At 38.5% G+C, this 15,634-nt stretch overlaps 1 protein-coding gene across 1 annotated transcript; it reads right to left on the bottom strand.

Annotated features, from left to right (window-relative positions):
• Positions 1 to 8,825: 8,825 nt before the first annotated feature.
• Positions 8,826 to 10,125, bottom strand: LOC134670838 (splicing factor C9orf78). Its single transcript, XM_063528658.1, has 2 exons — positions 9,511 to 10,125; positions 8,826 to 9,315 (listed from the first exon to the last, which is right to left on the bottom strand). The coding sequence occupies exons 1-2, from the start codon at positions 9,917 to 9,919 to the stop codon at positions 8,828 to 8,830; spliced, it is 897 nt and encodes a 298-aa protein (XP_063384728.1). The 5' UTR covers positions 9,920 to 10,125; the 3' UTR covers positions 8,826 to 8,827.
• Between the last annotated feature and the right edge of the window lie 5,509 nt (positions 10,126 to 15,634).

Genomic DNA, 15,634 nt, shown 5'->3' with positions numbered 1-15,634 from the left:
CTTGAATTCAAGCGACAGTTTGACCAACATATATTATACTGATAAGGTAATTGAGTTATACAGCTCGAGACGGCTTGTTCCGTGAAGCTTAAGCGCATCGAGCACACAGGCTACAGAAAAATATTTGTCCAGGACATTGGAATGTATTTTAAAAACGGTGTCTCAACTCTCAAGCAAGATTTTTTTTTTTTTTTTTCATTATGAATGGGCTTACTCATGGCCACAGACTAGCCGAGGCGTAGACGTGGCCTACGATGGAGCGAGCTCGCCCAGAAGGTGCCTGTTCACTCTTGATTTGAAGGTGTGAGATGTTGGTTACTAAGCAGAATTGTTAAATAGTATGGATAGTTTAAAATGCCATAAAAGAGTCGCACTCTTTGAAAATTAACGCCAAAGCTCAAGTTTCCTATACGGAGCAAGGATCCCAGATTAAGCTACATGGAAGTAGCAATTCAATAGTCATTTATTAATTATCTTTTCAGGTCAAAACGCTCGTCCAATGCCAAAAAGTTTTTCCCTTCATCCTCATAGGAGGAGGCTGACACCGTCAGACAAGACAAGAATGCATTACCAACAATGACAATCACGAAATCAAAAGGAGGAAGGGTACTAACCGGGCTTAACCGGTATACAAAGCTGTGTATGGTGAGCTTCCTTTATACGTTGCTTAATTATGTTTTTTACATCTGTACTGGACGGAATAGCGGAATTAACCACCCAAACGCAATTATACAGCTCGTGACGGCTTGTTCCGTGAAGCTGAATCGCATCGAGCGGAAGGTAGATCAAAACGTCAGACTCAACGACTGAGAAATACCGAGAAAATAGGGTGTAAGTACCAAATTTAACCACAACATGAGTTTGAATCTGAAAGGGTGAGGTATAAAATCCTTAGGTCCCCCCCCCCCCATTCACCCACTCCCACAAAGCGCTCCATCCCCCCACTAGAGAAGCTCAGAAAACTACTATCCCCACACCTTCGCTGGCCATCCCAGCAAACACTAGGGAAAACAATCACATAGAAAGAAAGAAAGGAAACAGAAACCGGAGAAGTGTCCTCCACGACCACCACGGAGTCGACACCCCGTAAAAAGAAAAAGAAAGAGCAAGATAAGAAGAACCGCAGTCGAAGCCTGAGTCTCAGCAGCTCTGGCAGCGGCAGCGGCACTGGGGACAGCTCCAGCTCCACATCATCATCTACATCGACAACAACGGAATCATCATCAGCGAAGTCAGCGAAGACAACAGACAAACCTCTAAAACGCTCAGTACCGTAAAACGGGGTTGCTTTGAGAAATTGGGTGATTTTGATGATTACTCAAATCAGTTACATTATTGAGATTTTCACCGTAAAATGGAACGCAGCCTAAATTATTATTTTTCTGTTGGCAAGCTTGACGATTCGCCATCTTTTCTGTATGCGTGGACGCACAAAGATCGTTTGAAGTTGTTAAAAATTAATATCTTAGAGTAACATTGACATTATTGTAAAAATATCTACTGTAAAACTTCAGGGGGGCAACCGCAAGTATAATTATTTCATGAAAAGTGAATAGCTTAGTTAATTTTAGGTTTTGTTGTGATTAAAAGCATGTTTTCACTTGTTACTTTGGACCGCCATGTTTATTTATACGAGCACAATACTTAACCGAGGCTACTTTGATTTCATATCAGAGGCGACATTGATAGTTATCAATCTAGCCCCAGAAATAATTATTTTGTACACTATGAAGTTTATACGCTTATCAAAGTAACCCTATCGGCTAAATACAAAGTAAAAACACCATTGGATAAGCCATTATAAGTCAACGTGTGATCAACCCTTGTGTGCCAGTCTGATGTTATATATTAGTTGTGTTTTTAGGACGTCTTAGCTAGTATGTAAAACTATTTACTTACTGATTTTTTTTTAGATATGCACCGGATATCCGGTTACTATCCGATATCCGGCCTAACCGGCCATTATTTTACTATCCGGCCGGATACCGGATAGTGACCTACTATCCAGCCGGATACCGGATAGTAACATTGCTTGATTTCGGAGTAAACAAATTGGATTAAAGAAACAGACACGGTCATAATCGTACTTGTTAATTATTTTAAAACAATTTAATCATTCCACTAACTTGCACGCGCACTCATTTCGAACCTAGAACAGAGTCCGCGCGAACGTTTACTAGGAAACACGTCAAACCTGCAGAATGCGCACTTGAAAAACCGAAATGTAGGTATAGTTCCGCTGGCCGGATATTCGGCGGCCGGATACCGGATATTCGGCCGATGGTCAGGCCAAATATCCGGTATCCGGCCAAACAACTATCCGTTGCATCTCTAATTTTTTTAGTATACATACTTGTCCACAGATTGCATGGGCATGGTTCGTACGTATAAAAAAGTTGCGGGTAGCCGCAACTATAAAAATTACATCCAAGAACAGTTAGAAGAGGCTATAACTAAAATAACTAATGATGAATTAAGCATAAACGCTGCCTCTATTCAATACAATATTCCTTTCGGGACTCTATACAATAAATATAAGGGGCTAAATAGAAGAAGACACGGTGGACAACCCGTTTTCACACACGTGGAAGAGACCGCCATTTTGAGTGCTGCAGCTACGTGCGGTGATTGGGGATTTCCTCTTCTCTCCGTATGTACGCTAAATCTTTTCTGGATAGACAAGGAAGGGTTATAGAACGTTTTCCAAATAATCTGCCAGGTGTGGAGTGGGCTCTGAGCGTTTTAAAACGGCATAAAAATGATTTTGGCAAAGACTCACTACAAACATTAAAAGGTCTAGAGCTTGTGTAGGACGAACATCATTAAATCAATATTTTGATAACTTAGAACGCGAGATAGAAAATGTGCCGCCGTCCAATATTTTCAATTACGACGAGTCGAATATGGCCGATGACCCAGGCAAGAAGAGGTGTGTTTATAGACGAGGAGTGAAGTATCCAGAAAAAGTCATGATCATGAACTTTTCAAAAAGCAGTATAACCGTCATGGTTTGTGGTTCGGCAGACGGTACATTGTTGCCACCTTACGTGATCTATAAAAGTTCCCACTTATATGACACATGGAAGGAAAGGGGGATTGTGGGAAAACCTTGCTGTGAGGAGCCTTGTTGTAGTCGTGGGTGCAGGTACAATTCGCACTGCTAGCGGGTGGATTGACTCGCCAACGTTTAGAGATTGGTTTATGACGTGTTTTTTACCCCATGCTAATAGGCTGGAAGGGAAGAAGGTGTTGATAGACAACTTGTCCTCACATCTTGATAATGACGTGTTGGCTGCATGTAATACCAACAACATAAGTTTTGTGTGTCTGGTGCCCAATTCCACCCATATAACCCAGCCTCTGGACGTATAAATTTATTATTAGTGTGGGAAGTAGCAGCTTCGGAGGATTCGATGGAAGTTGAGATTTTGGAGAGTGATTTTAATTATTCTTCTTAAATATACAATACAACGACTGAACTGAAAGAAATGAAGAAGCTATGGATCTCACCGCTACAACAGATCTCATTCAACCGTCTGACCTAGAATGAGAAAAATAAAAGGCAAAGAGAGACGCCCCCCCCCCCCCCATTCACCCACTCCCACAAAGCGCTCCATCCCCCCACTAGAGAATCTAAGAAAACTACTATCCCCACACCTTAGCTGGCCATCCCAGCAAACACTAGGGAAAACAATCACAGAGAAAGAAACAAAGGAAACAAAAGAGAAAACCGGAGAAATGTCCTCCACGACCACCACGGAGTCGACACCCCGTAAAAAGAAAAAGAAAGAGCAAGATAAGGAGAACCGCAGTCGAAGCCTGAGTCTCAGTAGCTCTGGCAGCGGCAGCGGCACTGGGGACAGCTCCAGCTCTACATCATCATCCACATCGACAACAACGGAATCATCATCAGCGAAGTCAGCGAAGGCAACAGACAAGCCTCTAAAAACGCTCAGTAGTCAGTACACCTAAGGATTTCATATAACCTGTACTTTTTCCGCTTTAACCTCACAACAATGTGCAAATGGCATTACATAAAGCGAAATCCAAGAAGATCCATGAAGTTAGCATCACTTTGTGAAGAAAAAAACCTATTCTTAGACGCATTATAAGTAGATTAATTATGAGTATGTAATTAATTTATTATCTCTTTAAAGGTTTTTTTTACTGTCAGATGATTGCCACTACTTGTATGGCATCAAGTTTTTAGGTCATACATTATACTGGGATATTGTCTTACCAACAATTTGGGCACTTTTAAAACTTATAGCGAGAAATTTTTACGTATATGTGGGTATACTAGTAAGAAAATTATATTTTTGGTCAAGTATCATTATCGTTTCTTCGCAGTTTTGAATACCTAGGTACACGGTGTTGCATCACGTCGATTTTTTTTTAAATTTGCCGCTACTTTCTAGTCTACTTTCATTAGCCAGCTCTATATTCGTTGCCTAATTATTTTTTAACATCTGTACTAGCCTCGGAATCCGTGACGTAGCGGATAAGCTGCAGGAAAATCGCCTCCGATGGTATGGCCAAATACGCCGCAGACCGGTAGACTACGTCGGAAATAGATGCCTCAATCTCACTGTTCAAGCTAGGGCCTTCACGCGGTAGGCCTAAGAAGCGCTGGCTGGACGTCGTGACAGCGGATATGGGAGAGAACAATCTCACACCCGAGGATGCCGAAGACCGGGCAAAGTGGAGAAGACTGAGCAGGAAAGCGGACCCTGGCGCTAAGCCGGGTAAACGCTAGGTCGAAGAAGAAGATCTGTACTGGACGGAATTGCCCCTATGACAGTATTAGACACACAGTTTCAAATTCTCTTTGGTATAGGTATACAGTATTAAAATTCCCGTATTTTCCCTTCATAGGTGAATGTTTCCAGGAATGTTTCCGAAAATTTTCCCGGGAATGGCACTTTAGGAAATCATACTCAGGAGAATTCTCCAGAAAAATAATAACAGTAAAAAGACTGCCAAGGAATGGAGTAAACTAAGAAATTTGCAGTCAGAAGGAACTTCACAGCCTAAAAGGCACTTTTACGCCTGCTTTAACCATACTCAGGAACAGCGACTACGAGGGACGTCTGAAAACTTATAAGCCTAAGGTATTTCGAGGTTGTATATGTGTTTATGATACTGGCCGCTAGAAAGGCCATTTAAAAATAAATTATTAAGAAAACAATATGTCAGATTTTTATTATTCTGTTTCGAGATATTCAACTAGAAACTACATAATGTGTGAATTACCAGCGAATATTACGAAAATTGAGCATCGTGCTGTAATTAAGTTCCTTACAAAAAGTGAAAAATCACCGCAGTGTATTTTTGAGGAAATGGCTATTATTTACGGTGCTTCTGGGCCTTCTTATGCCACAGTCAAAAAGTGGAGTCGCTTATTTAAACTCGGGCGGGAATCCATCGAAGACGACCCCCGCTCAGGGCGGCCAATATCGGTAGTGACCGAAGAAAACGTAGCCAAAGTCAAAAAGTTGGTATTGGAAGATAGAAGAATTAAGGTTTGGCAAATAGCTGAGGTCCTAGGTATAAGTAAAGAACGAGTCGGAGAAATTTTACACGAACATTTGCACATGAGTAAAGTTAGTGCTCGTTGGGTGCCGAAAATGCTTACTGCCTTCGATAAAGAACGTCGTGTTGAAACTTCCCAGGCGTTTTTAGACTTGTGCGAAGATAATATAGACGAAGTTTGTTCCCGAATAGTAACTGTCGATGAAACATGGATCAGACAGTATGACCCGGAGTGTAAGTCCGAATCAATGCAGTGGATTGAGAAGGGGGAACGGCCGCCGAAGAAATTTAAAGTGCAAAAGTCGGCCTCTAAGTTAATGGCTACGGTGTTTTGGGACTGTGATGGTATTCTTTTAATCGATTATTTAGAAAAGGGTTCCACAATAAATGCACTTTATTATGCAGATCTTGTAAGACAGGTACGACAAGCAATAGTTGAAAAAAGGAGAGGTAAACTAAGGAAAGGAATTTTGTTTTTGCAAGACAACGCACCCGTCCACACCGCTCATGTTGCGAGGCGTGCTTTGAAGGAAGTTGGCTTTGACGAAATCGACCACCCACCGTACAGCCCCGACCTAGCCCCTAGCGACTATTTTCTATTCAATAATTTGAAGAAAGAGTTGAGGGGAAAGCGATTTACTAGTGACGAAGAGATGAAGGCGGCCGTAGAGGAGCATTTTGAAGGGCAAAATAAAGAATATTTTTTTAATGGGCTAAAAGCACTATATAAAAAATGTAAAAAGTGCATTGATTTGGGAGGAGATTATATCGAAAAATAAACAGTGATTTACCTTTGAAAATTGTGTTTTTGTATCTTAGGCTTAGAAGTTTTCAGACGTCCCTCGTATGTACCTACTGTTTTTCTTCAAGGAGAGCCACAAAGGCAAAGACTGCTCAGGATGCTGTGAAACTACGGTAGCCTTCATTTATCAAATTTATTGAACATTTATTGTAATAAAGAAACCTATTTGAGCATTGGCATAGTCACCAATATCAGAAAAGCAACTTTCAAAAACATTACTTATTAACAAAAACTGTTCAACCTAGCCCTGCCACATATTGTGATCCTCGATGGTCTTAAATAAAAAAATATTATTATATTATTGTAGACATAGGTAGTGTCAGGCATGATGTAGTACACTTGTCATTTAGAATATTTAGATAACAGGAAATACATTAAATTTTATAAAACAATAGAATATCGACGGTACGACGACGACGCAGACGCAATTAAAGCAATCATAATTATATTTGTTTGTAATTGTATGAAGTCAACTAAATAGAATAGGTATCATGCACGTAGTTCTCTTCTATTAAATCCCTGTTTTCCCTCAATAAAGGATTTAGTATTCAACCGAATCTCATAGTTATTATTTACTGTGTATTTACTCCACGAACGCCGCACAGGCGCACATTTCATGGCGACCCTGCCAGTCGTACTGCTTCTCCGCAGTCCGGTATTGACCGGTTCCGAGCCAACTATCAACTCGCGTACGCCTCATTTCACCTAACGATCATAATAATATAGTCATAGTCAGTAGTCTATCTGCGAAGAGCTACGAAACCAACATTCTTAGAAAACGCTTTACCGTTCTTTAAAACGATAAAAGCTGCGAAGAGTTCATGTCATGTGCAGCCGAAAATCAAAAGAAAGACGTTAGAAACTTCTGTTAATGCTAAACGTTTAGTTTTACTTTATTCGAACTACGACTAATGTATAAGCAATTAAGGACACAAATGAACCGAATAAGCATCCCCAGGATGAGCATTATAACAGAGTTCCGCAGTCGGCCGAGATAAATCTTCAACTTTTTGAAGTGTAAAAGTAACCACCCTTATTCACCAAAAAGAGTAATAATATACCCAAGTTTCATAAACTGAAGCTGTACTTAGTAGCTTGTGTTTTTTATAATTTTTACTGGTCACTTAACAGTTTATTTTGCTTAAAGCAAGAGAAATATTATGAAAATTGCCTACAATTGTTCCTCTTGCCCCAACTTATTCAAATCTATTTTTTTAGTAAAATGTTTAAGCCACAAAAATATTTATCTGTATTTTTACCTATCCCAATAATTGTCCAAAAACAATAGCTTAAAAGCTGCACATTATACCTACATTATTTCTTGACCAGACACAACCACTTGAACCAGTGATATGAGAACGAAATATTGCCCCCTTTTTTTAATTCCATTACTAAAATATTCTGCTTTAATATTCTAGCGATATTAAAGCAGAATATTTTAGTAAAAAAAAATATTAACAAAATTAATTTATTTTAACAGAAACTAAGATTGACTGAATAGGTAATTTGATACAAATCATTATCGGATGAATGAGAATGACAACCACTTTAGTTAAACGAAACTAAGACAACAAGGGAATGAGTATCATACACTTATTCAGATCAGAGGAATTCACTTTACAACACCGATGTTCCATCGACCGCACCGATTTCACATGATCCATCTTTTTCAAAAAGAGACAGAAAATAAGAAGGTACAATCAGCTGCAGAGAAAAGAGGGACAATTTCTGCATTCATCAATTCAATTTTAATTATTTGTTTCACAGACTGTCTAAACTAAATCACCCGATGGAAAGATTCAAACACAAACTACCCAAACTCTGAAGATTCCATTAACACAAGAGACAATCTTATGAAGGCTATGAAGCAAGATTCTGACTATAGATAGTTTTGTCACAAGACATTTTTTTATATTTTTTCAACCAACTGAATTGCCAAAACAAATGTAGGTATTTTTATTTTGTATGTTCACAAGATTTTTTTTTATATTTTTTAACTAAAATAATTGTCATAAAAAATTGTTATTAATTCATTTAGTATTTTCACAAGACTAAGGAGAAAGTGGTAGAAAGCACGAAAAACTAATTTTACCACAAAAAGGAGAAAAAGTAAATTGTACCCAACAAGAATAAAATTATAAGCATCAAATCACAAGGACAAATCCTAAAAGTAGTCAACCAGATGTGAAAAATGGAATGAATATAAATTTGATTATCATTGAAATTAAAAATCACGATTATCAGCAGTGGCGTTTAAAAACGAAAATTGTTCAACATTGAAATGGCCTTGCTTCACACACACAACCATGTTCTTCAAGTTTAAGCATGTTTTTTTAATGCCAGGAATAGTTTTTGTATAGGTATCACCATTAACAAAGTGTACTTGTATGTCTTAAAAAGATTTCTAAAGACATGTAAATAATCTTGATGATTTGGAATTCAAACCAATTTTTTGTAAAGGATTATAAAATAGGACTGGAATAATAGTCACTTTTAGTACCGCCTAAATTGTTTCTTAAATCTCTCATAATGGTAATCATCAGTCGCTCTTTCACCTTTAGCCTTCTTAACAATTTTATCTACACTTTCATCTATAGCACTCGTAGCAGTCTTTGGAGCTTCTGGCTTCTCAACTTTCCGTTTCTTTGCATCACTATCTATATTAAACCTATTGTGCTGTACAAAGTTTACAGCCATATTTGTGGGGACAAATTGTGACGGGCCATCTTTTTTATTCCGTCGCTCCCATAATAGTTTCATTTTAGCTTCTTCTGTGGCCTCAATATTTTTAATTTTAGCATCGATGCCCAAGTCAACCTCAGGGATGCCGCTGAGCATTTGATTTGAGAGCATTTCTTCGGATCTGTGTGTGGAGGAGACACGGAGGTGCTCGGGCAGGGATAGCAAGGCAGCTTCTTCAGGAGATAAATATTTGAGCGAGTCATTGTGCTCTGAATCTTTGTTATCATTATTGCGTCCCTCTGAAACAAAAAAATATATGTTAGTAAATAAAATGAATATAAAACAAAGCTTAACACAATAACTGACAGGGAGCGTAGCCTAGGGTTAGAGTATAGGAAAGAGGAAAACAGGAAAACTGTAGAAAGCTGTAGGGCACATTCTACAGAAATTATAATCGTAATGAAAGAAATTGTTAAAAATCAATAACATCTTACCTTTCCGTTTAGCTAGCTGCTCGTCAATATATTTCATCATTTCCTCGTCTTCATCTCGTTTGTTAGTCTCGGCAGAAAATTGCGTCCCTATTCCAGTGTCGTACGCGTCATCCACCTGCTTAACTTTTCCACTCTTCAGCGCTTGCATGTTCACCATGCCCCCCGCTTTCACCTTAAACGGATCCTTGCATGTCACTTCTTCCTCTATAGTAACTTTCTGACCCGTAGCGAGCGCTATGACGCTGACCCCGTTCGGACGCTCTCGAAGCTTCTGTAGCTCCTTTGTCTCTTCTAATTTTGCCAATATCTGCTCTTCATCGTCGGATTCTTCGTCTTTAATACGCTGCCTCAGGTTCCGCTTCTTAATCGGTTTAAATTTTACCTCGGGAGCCTCGCTCGTTGACTCCATTACGCCAACCTCGTATTGATTTTCTTCGTCAAAATTATATTGACGTGTTTGTTGTTGTTACAGCCAAATACTACGTAAACAAAACATACTTTTTAGTTTAACTAAAATACTTTACTACATTTCACTTAGCAAACATGAAAGACAAAAAGTAAAATAAACGACGACCTTGCTTCGATCTGACCGATTCAATTGACGCCATTTTGACTATGCGGGTCGGGGAGTGGAGCGCGGGATGCGGTGGAGTCATAGATGGTGGGATCCTATAGATGAGCTAAACGCGTACGCCCGTAGATCGCAATCTATAGCAAAGAATATAATACTCACTAGGAGAAGAACGGTAACTCCATACAAAATAATTTGGCCAAGTCCGAGATAGCTCGAGGCATTTAGTGTTCCGTACGGCTACCATCAGTTTGGCATTGACATAAACGATATCGTGAATGTAATTTACTTCCTATAGGTATATCTCTTTCGCACTAATATATCAGTACGAGCGAGATGCATAGAAAGTAAATTACGTTCACGCCCACGGTAGCGTTTATGTCAATGCCAAACTGATGGTAGCCGTACCGCTCGCATCGTTACATTTTACAGAGGTTGTTTGCCTGTTTTTAGGATACCGTATTCAACTACACACACAGAACAATAGTACAAAGTGTCTAAGTGCGAAGGCCGAAGGCCGAGCTTTAGCAAAATGTCATCGCTTTAGCACAGAGCAATAGTACAAGTGTCTAAATGTGAAGGCCAAAGGCCGACCTCCGCGTAGCCCGAAGGCCCGAAGCGTCCAGGATGTCAGTGCTTTAACACAGAACAATAGTACAAGTGTCTAAATGCGAAAGCCGAAGGCCGAGCTCCGCGTAGGGCCGAAGGCCCGAAGCGTCCAGGATGTTAGTACTTAAACACAGAACAATAGTATAAGTATCTAAATGTACTATTGTACTGTATTGTACTGTACTATTGCTTTGTGTTTGAATACCGAAGTCGAGCATCTCGCGAATGCTTGATGTATTATAATAATTTAGAGTAAGGCCAAGCGCGCACCACGATTTTTTGTCCTGCGATAATTTTGTCGCAGAAATGCAACGTATGTGTTTATATGTTAGTGCGCGCATATGCGACAAAAAATCGCAGCTATTTTAAAATTGTGATTTGTCACATTTTTCCGCGATTGTTCGCGACGCGATTGTCGCAAAGTGAATTGCAGCATGCGGAGTTGTATGGCCCCGCGCGCACTATGATAATAAAATCGCACCCCGGCCGGACCTCAGTCGGCATTTCGCTCTCCAAACCCCAACATCTCGGCACCTGCATCTCCAATGGAGTCTCAAAATGAGACGCTAGATGTTGACCATTTAATTATGGAAATAGACGGGGATCACCTTTGTGTTATAAATGCTCAAAGTCATACAGCAATCGCATATTAAAGACACGTTTCATGACAAGCGACTGGTACGAAATCCCTATTGAGAATGAACAAATCGTCGACTTTTTCATCGCAGTGCGCGCAGTGAATTTTCTGCGATATATTACAGCGCGATTCTAAAATCGTGTCGCAAAAATTAATATCGTGGTGCGCGCTTGGCCTATAATACCTTAAATGTATACTCCTTCAATTTGAATTTAGAACTCATTATTATTTTTTATTTGATTTTGTTTCTAGTTCTATGCCATATATATAGACTTTAATATTATTTAGAACTGCTAAAAAACAAGATCGGATTACTTTAAATATTTCGTCAATTTTACCTTTGTTTCTAAAAACTGTGATATTTAACTGTCATATACTATTAATGTCTTCCAAAATTATTTTCTCGTAACCGGACTGAGGGGCTACCGCGAAAACCGAAATTCGCAATTTGCGGGGATCTTTCTCTTTTACTCCAATGAAGGCGTAATTAGAATGACAGAGAAAAATGCTCGCAATTTGTGAACTTCTATTTTCGCGGTTATAGCCCTGAATCTTGTTGCTCACCGATCCGTTCAAAAATATACATAAGTACTGAATATAATTAATAGATATTATAATTATACAATTAATACAGAAATGTAATGGTACTTAATGAAAAGGAATATTGTGATATTGTTTCGACGAATCAGATACTCTCAATAAAATCTATACATGAGGCCAAAGCTGTTCATAAATATTAAATAACTTTATTATCTCTATACGCCTTACTAACTCTATGTGTCCTATTGTGGAAAAACAAAACACAACGACAGTCAAGAACGGAATTCTTAATTTGAATTTTTCAAATTTTTGAGATGCCTAGTCCATTGGTTGGAAAGCCCGTTCGAAATTGAAACTTATTTGCAATATAATAAGGTCGTATTTTGTAGATCTCACTCATACTTATAGTAGGCTATTGAGATAAAATTAAATATCCCACAAAAATAAGCAAGCAGAATTAAACTTTCTGTCAAAGACATAAGTCATAAATTTCAATGCCAAAGTTTTAACTAAGGATGTTTCTCGCCTAATATGAATTGACCAGTGTAAGCATCAGTTAGCTAGCCCTAAGCAACCAAAGGTCAAGCTGCAGTTGAAAAACTAATAAAGATAAAGTTAAGCTGATAATTTTCCCGCCGTCTCCATGCTTCTTTAAGTTGGGTATTGACTGGTCAGCTGCCTGTTAGCTATAGTTTTCGCGAAAATCGCCAGGACAGAGGTGAAAATTTTTGTATGAAAACTTGCAACTTTAAATGCATTTTTTGACGAAACTATTGCAGTCTAAAATGAAGTCAAAATCAGTCCATCGACTCAATTTTTTGCAAGCTTTCTAATGGTACCCCACACGATTCTTACAAATGAAAAAAGTTTCAGCCTACCCCTCTCAACCCCCTAAATTTCCCCCTTTAATAAGAAATAAGCAGTTTTGACTTATTTACAATATGAGTGGTGGTAATTGCTATAACTGTTCCAAATTTTAGGTATCTATGTCAAACGGTCTCTGAGAAAAACGTATTTAACTGATTTGCAAGACCGAAGTGATCCCATAAGTGTTCCGTAAACAAAGTTTTGTACGGAACACTAAAAATGTCCCCAACCGTTTATACGTTTATACTAGTGGCGCCCTCGATGTGTACCAATGGAACTAAAGTTGACAACCGGTTTAGCCTGGCGGGTATTGGTAGGTAGTAATTCTGTTGATAAACATATTTGTTATCTTCATATCACGAAATATATGCAAGATGCAAATATTACCCCTTGTTTGTGGTATTATCAATTTATTTAAATAAAAGGCATGTTTATGTTCATAACATTATATATATTATTTATTAAAAAATGTTTTACGTATAAAAATATACACTGAAAACTGGCAACTTAATAAAAAAATAGACATTAATAAAGCGCATTCACAAAGTTTTCAGTAAGTACCTTTTATACAAATAACATTAGGCATGCCTACCTATTACACTTTACACACAGATACACCACACTTTACACACGGCATTTTACACAGATTTCCAACTTGTATTCATACATTTCTTCACGGTTAATTAATACGCTTTCCAGATGCGTTATGACTCGGTTCCTTCTGAACCCACTAAAGTTGTAAATTTCACTCTGGCTGCTTCAACAGCCGTTGCTCCGCATTTAGCACATTTTCTATGTGCATTGCTGTAATCCATGTAGGTACAGACTTACAGTCTTAAGTGGTACGTAGCGGTACACGTTGTATGTATTATTAAAAGAGTTAATAAATAAAATTTTCGTTATGAACTTTAACCACAGCAGTTGGACAGAGTCATTGACAAATATATTTTTTATTATGGTGGGTAGACGTACCTACCCTCCATATATTTTATGAACATTGATAAAGACAGTTGGAAGCAAATATTCATTATAAAACTTAATCGCATGTAATTAAGTTTTAAGCGTTTTAAGTCCCGTTTTATGATTAATAATGTATAAAATTCGTGATAATTTAAATCAGAGTTGGGAGCAATGTTGCTGTAGAAATTTTTTTTTATTTTTATTACTCGCAACTTTTTCCCGGAGGCCAACGCACACATAGAAGCTTAAGGCGCACACATGCGCAATTATTTGGGGACATAACTTTCTTAGGAAGTGAACAGGCCTTGATCTATAGAGCCCTTACTAAAATTGATGTCCGGCCATGGACTTATAAGATGGACTGCGCTGTCACTTTTTTTGCCATACTAAATTGAACTTTATCACTCAGCCAGAGAGACGTTCGTACCAGACTAGAGAAAACGGTCCACTTGAGATAGCAAAGGTGGGTCGCGGTGTCTCACTCGCACATGTTGCCAATGTTAAAAATATACCATTGTGGTAGTATTTATATCAATATACTACTCAAATTAAATAATTTCTTATATTATTTAAGTGCTATATTCTGAGTAAGGTTCTGATATCTTTTAAGAAATTTGTAAATAAGTATGATGTCAATATTATTAACTGATTTAACCAAGCATGTGCACAACAAAAAAAAAACATTAATTTTGGTATGGTAGACATTGTAGAAACTCTGAATGTTAATTGGTATCCCTAACGTCATGACATGTTATCAAAACACGTGAATGCAAAATTTCTTAAAAATAGTGAATGAATGATGCGTTAAAGGTTGTGGGAGTGAAAGAATTTCTAATTGTGGAATATTGTTTCACAAGGAAGACACAATTATTACATTTTGCGATAAAAATACAAGACAACATTGTCAAACTCATTAGGGTGACTATGATGTCGGCACGATGATAATCAGTGTTACACAATTCTTATTAGGTACTTAAGTAAGTTTATATAAATAGGTATGTATTTATTTCGGCATGTTTAAATTGGTGAAATGAGAGCCAATACCGAATAAATAATTGCCAAAATTGAAATCCAAAGTCCTTAAACAATACAGACATATTTATGCATTGTTATAATAATAAAAAAACACATTGATAATAAAAGAAAAATAGAACTTTATCTATATAATCTATACATTAATATAAATAGTAATTTACTGACTTTTGGGACGATACCAGAAACGTTACTGGGAATTCAACCTCATTGGAAAATTTGCTAGGAACGGCACATCACTAGTTTCTTTACATTTCACGATTCTTCTCTTTTCGCACAGATGGCCTAGCACCGTGAACACCGAAGTTACGGACATCTTTCTCTTTTACTCCTATAAAGGAGTAATTACAGTGACAGAGAAAGATGCTCGCAATTTGCAAACTTCGGTGTCTATGGTCCAGTGACAAGCGTCCTAGTTAAAAACTATAGCAAGCGGGCGTAGCGGACCCACGCGACCCTGAGGGGCTACCGCGAAAACTGAAATTCGCAAATTGCGGGGATCTTTCTCTTTTACTCCAATGAAGGCCTGATAAGAGTGACAGAGAAAGATCCCCGCAATTTGCGAACTTCGATTTTCGCGGTTGTAGCCCTGAGGCAGTTGCGAATTTGCCCTAAGCCCGAGTAGGCCTGGGCCTAGGGCGGCCAGATATTTTGGGCGGCAGTCTATATGATGGGTGCTGAGAAAGGGGGGGCGGCTAGTGCTTGCTATGTAGGGCTTGGGGCCTAAGGCGGCAAAGACTGTATGTAATTCCCCCACTGTCCTGAGAGCCTACCCCGAACCACTTTCGACATGTTGCGTCTTTGTCGCACTTGTAAATTCGTACGTAAGTGTGACAGAGAGGCAACACGTCGAACATGGTTCGCAGTAGACAGTAGACCCTCTGGTTCTGTCACCATATCTGTCTCTC

This window comes from Cydia fagiglandana, chromosome 14 (assembly GCF_963556715.1).
Source record: "Cydia fagiglandana chromosome 14, ilCydFagi1.1, whole genome shotgun sequence".
In the NCBI taxonomy this organism is placed as follows: Eukaryota; Metazoa; Arthropoda; class Insecta; order Lepidoptera; family Tortricidae; genus Cydia; species Cydia fagiglandana.
Note: the sequence above shows the minus strand (reverse complement) of the source record. Positions and strands in the feature narration are given on the sequence as shown.

What these genes read in the sequence shown, in the direction of transcription:
- LOC134670838 (XM_063528658.1), bottom strand. Translation starts at nt 9,919, where the DNA reads ATGGAGTCAACGAGCGAGGCTCCCGAGGTAAAATTTAAACCGATTAAG. An exon ending in GCAGCTAGCTAAACGGAAAG is followed by an intron (nt 9,316 to 9,510) that starts GTAAGATGTTAT and finishes TTTTTGTTTCAG; the next exon opens with AGGGACGCAATAATGATAAC.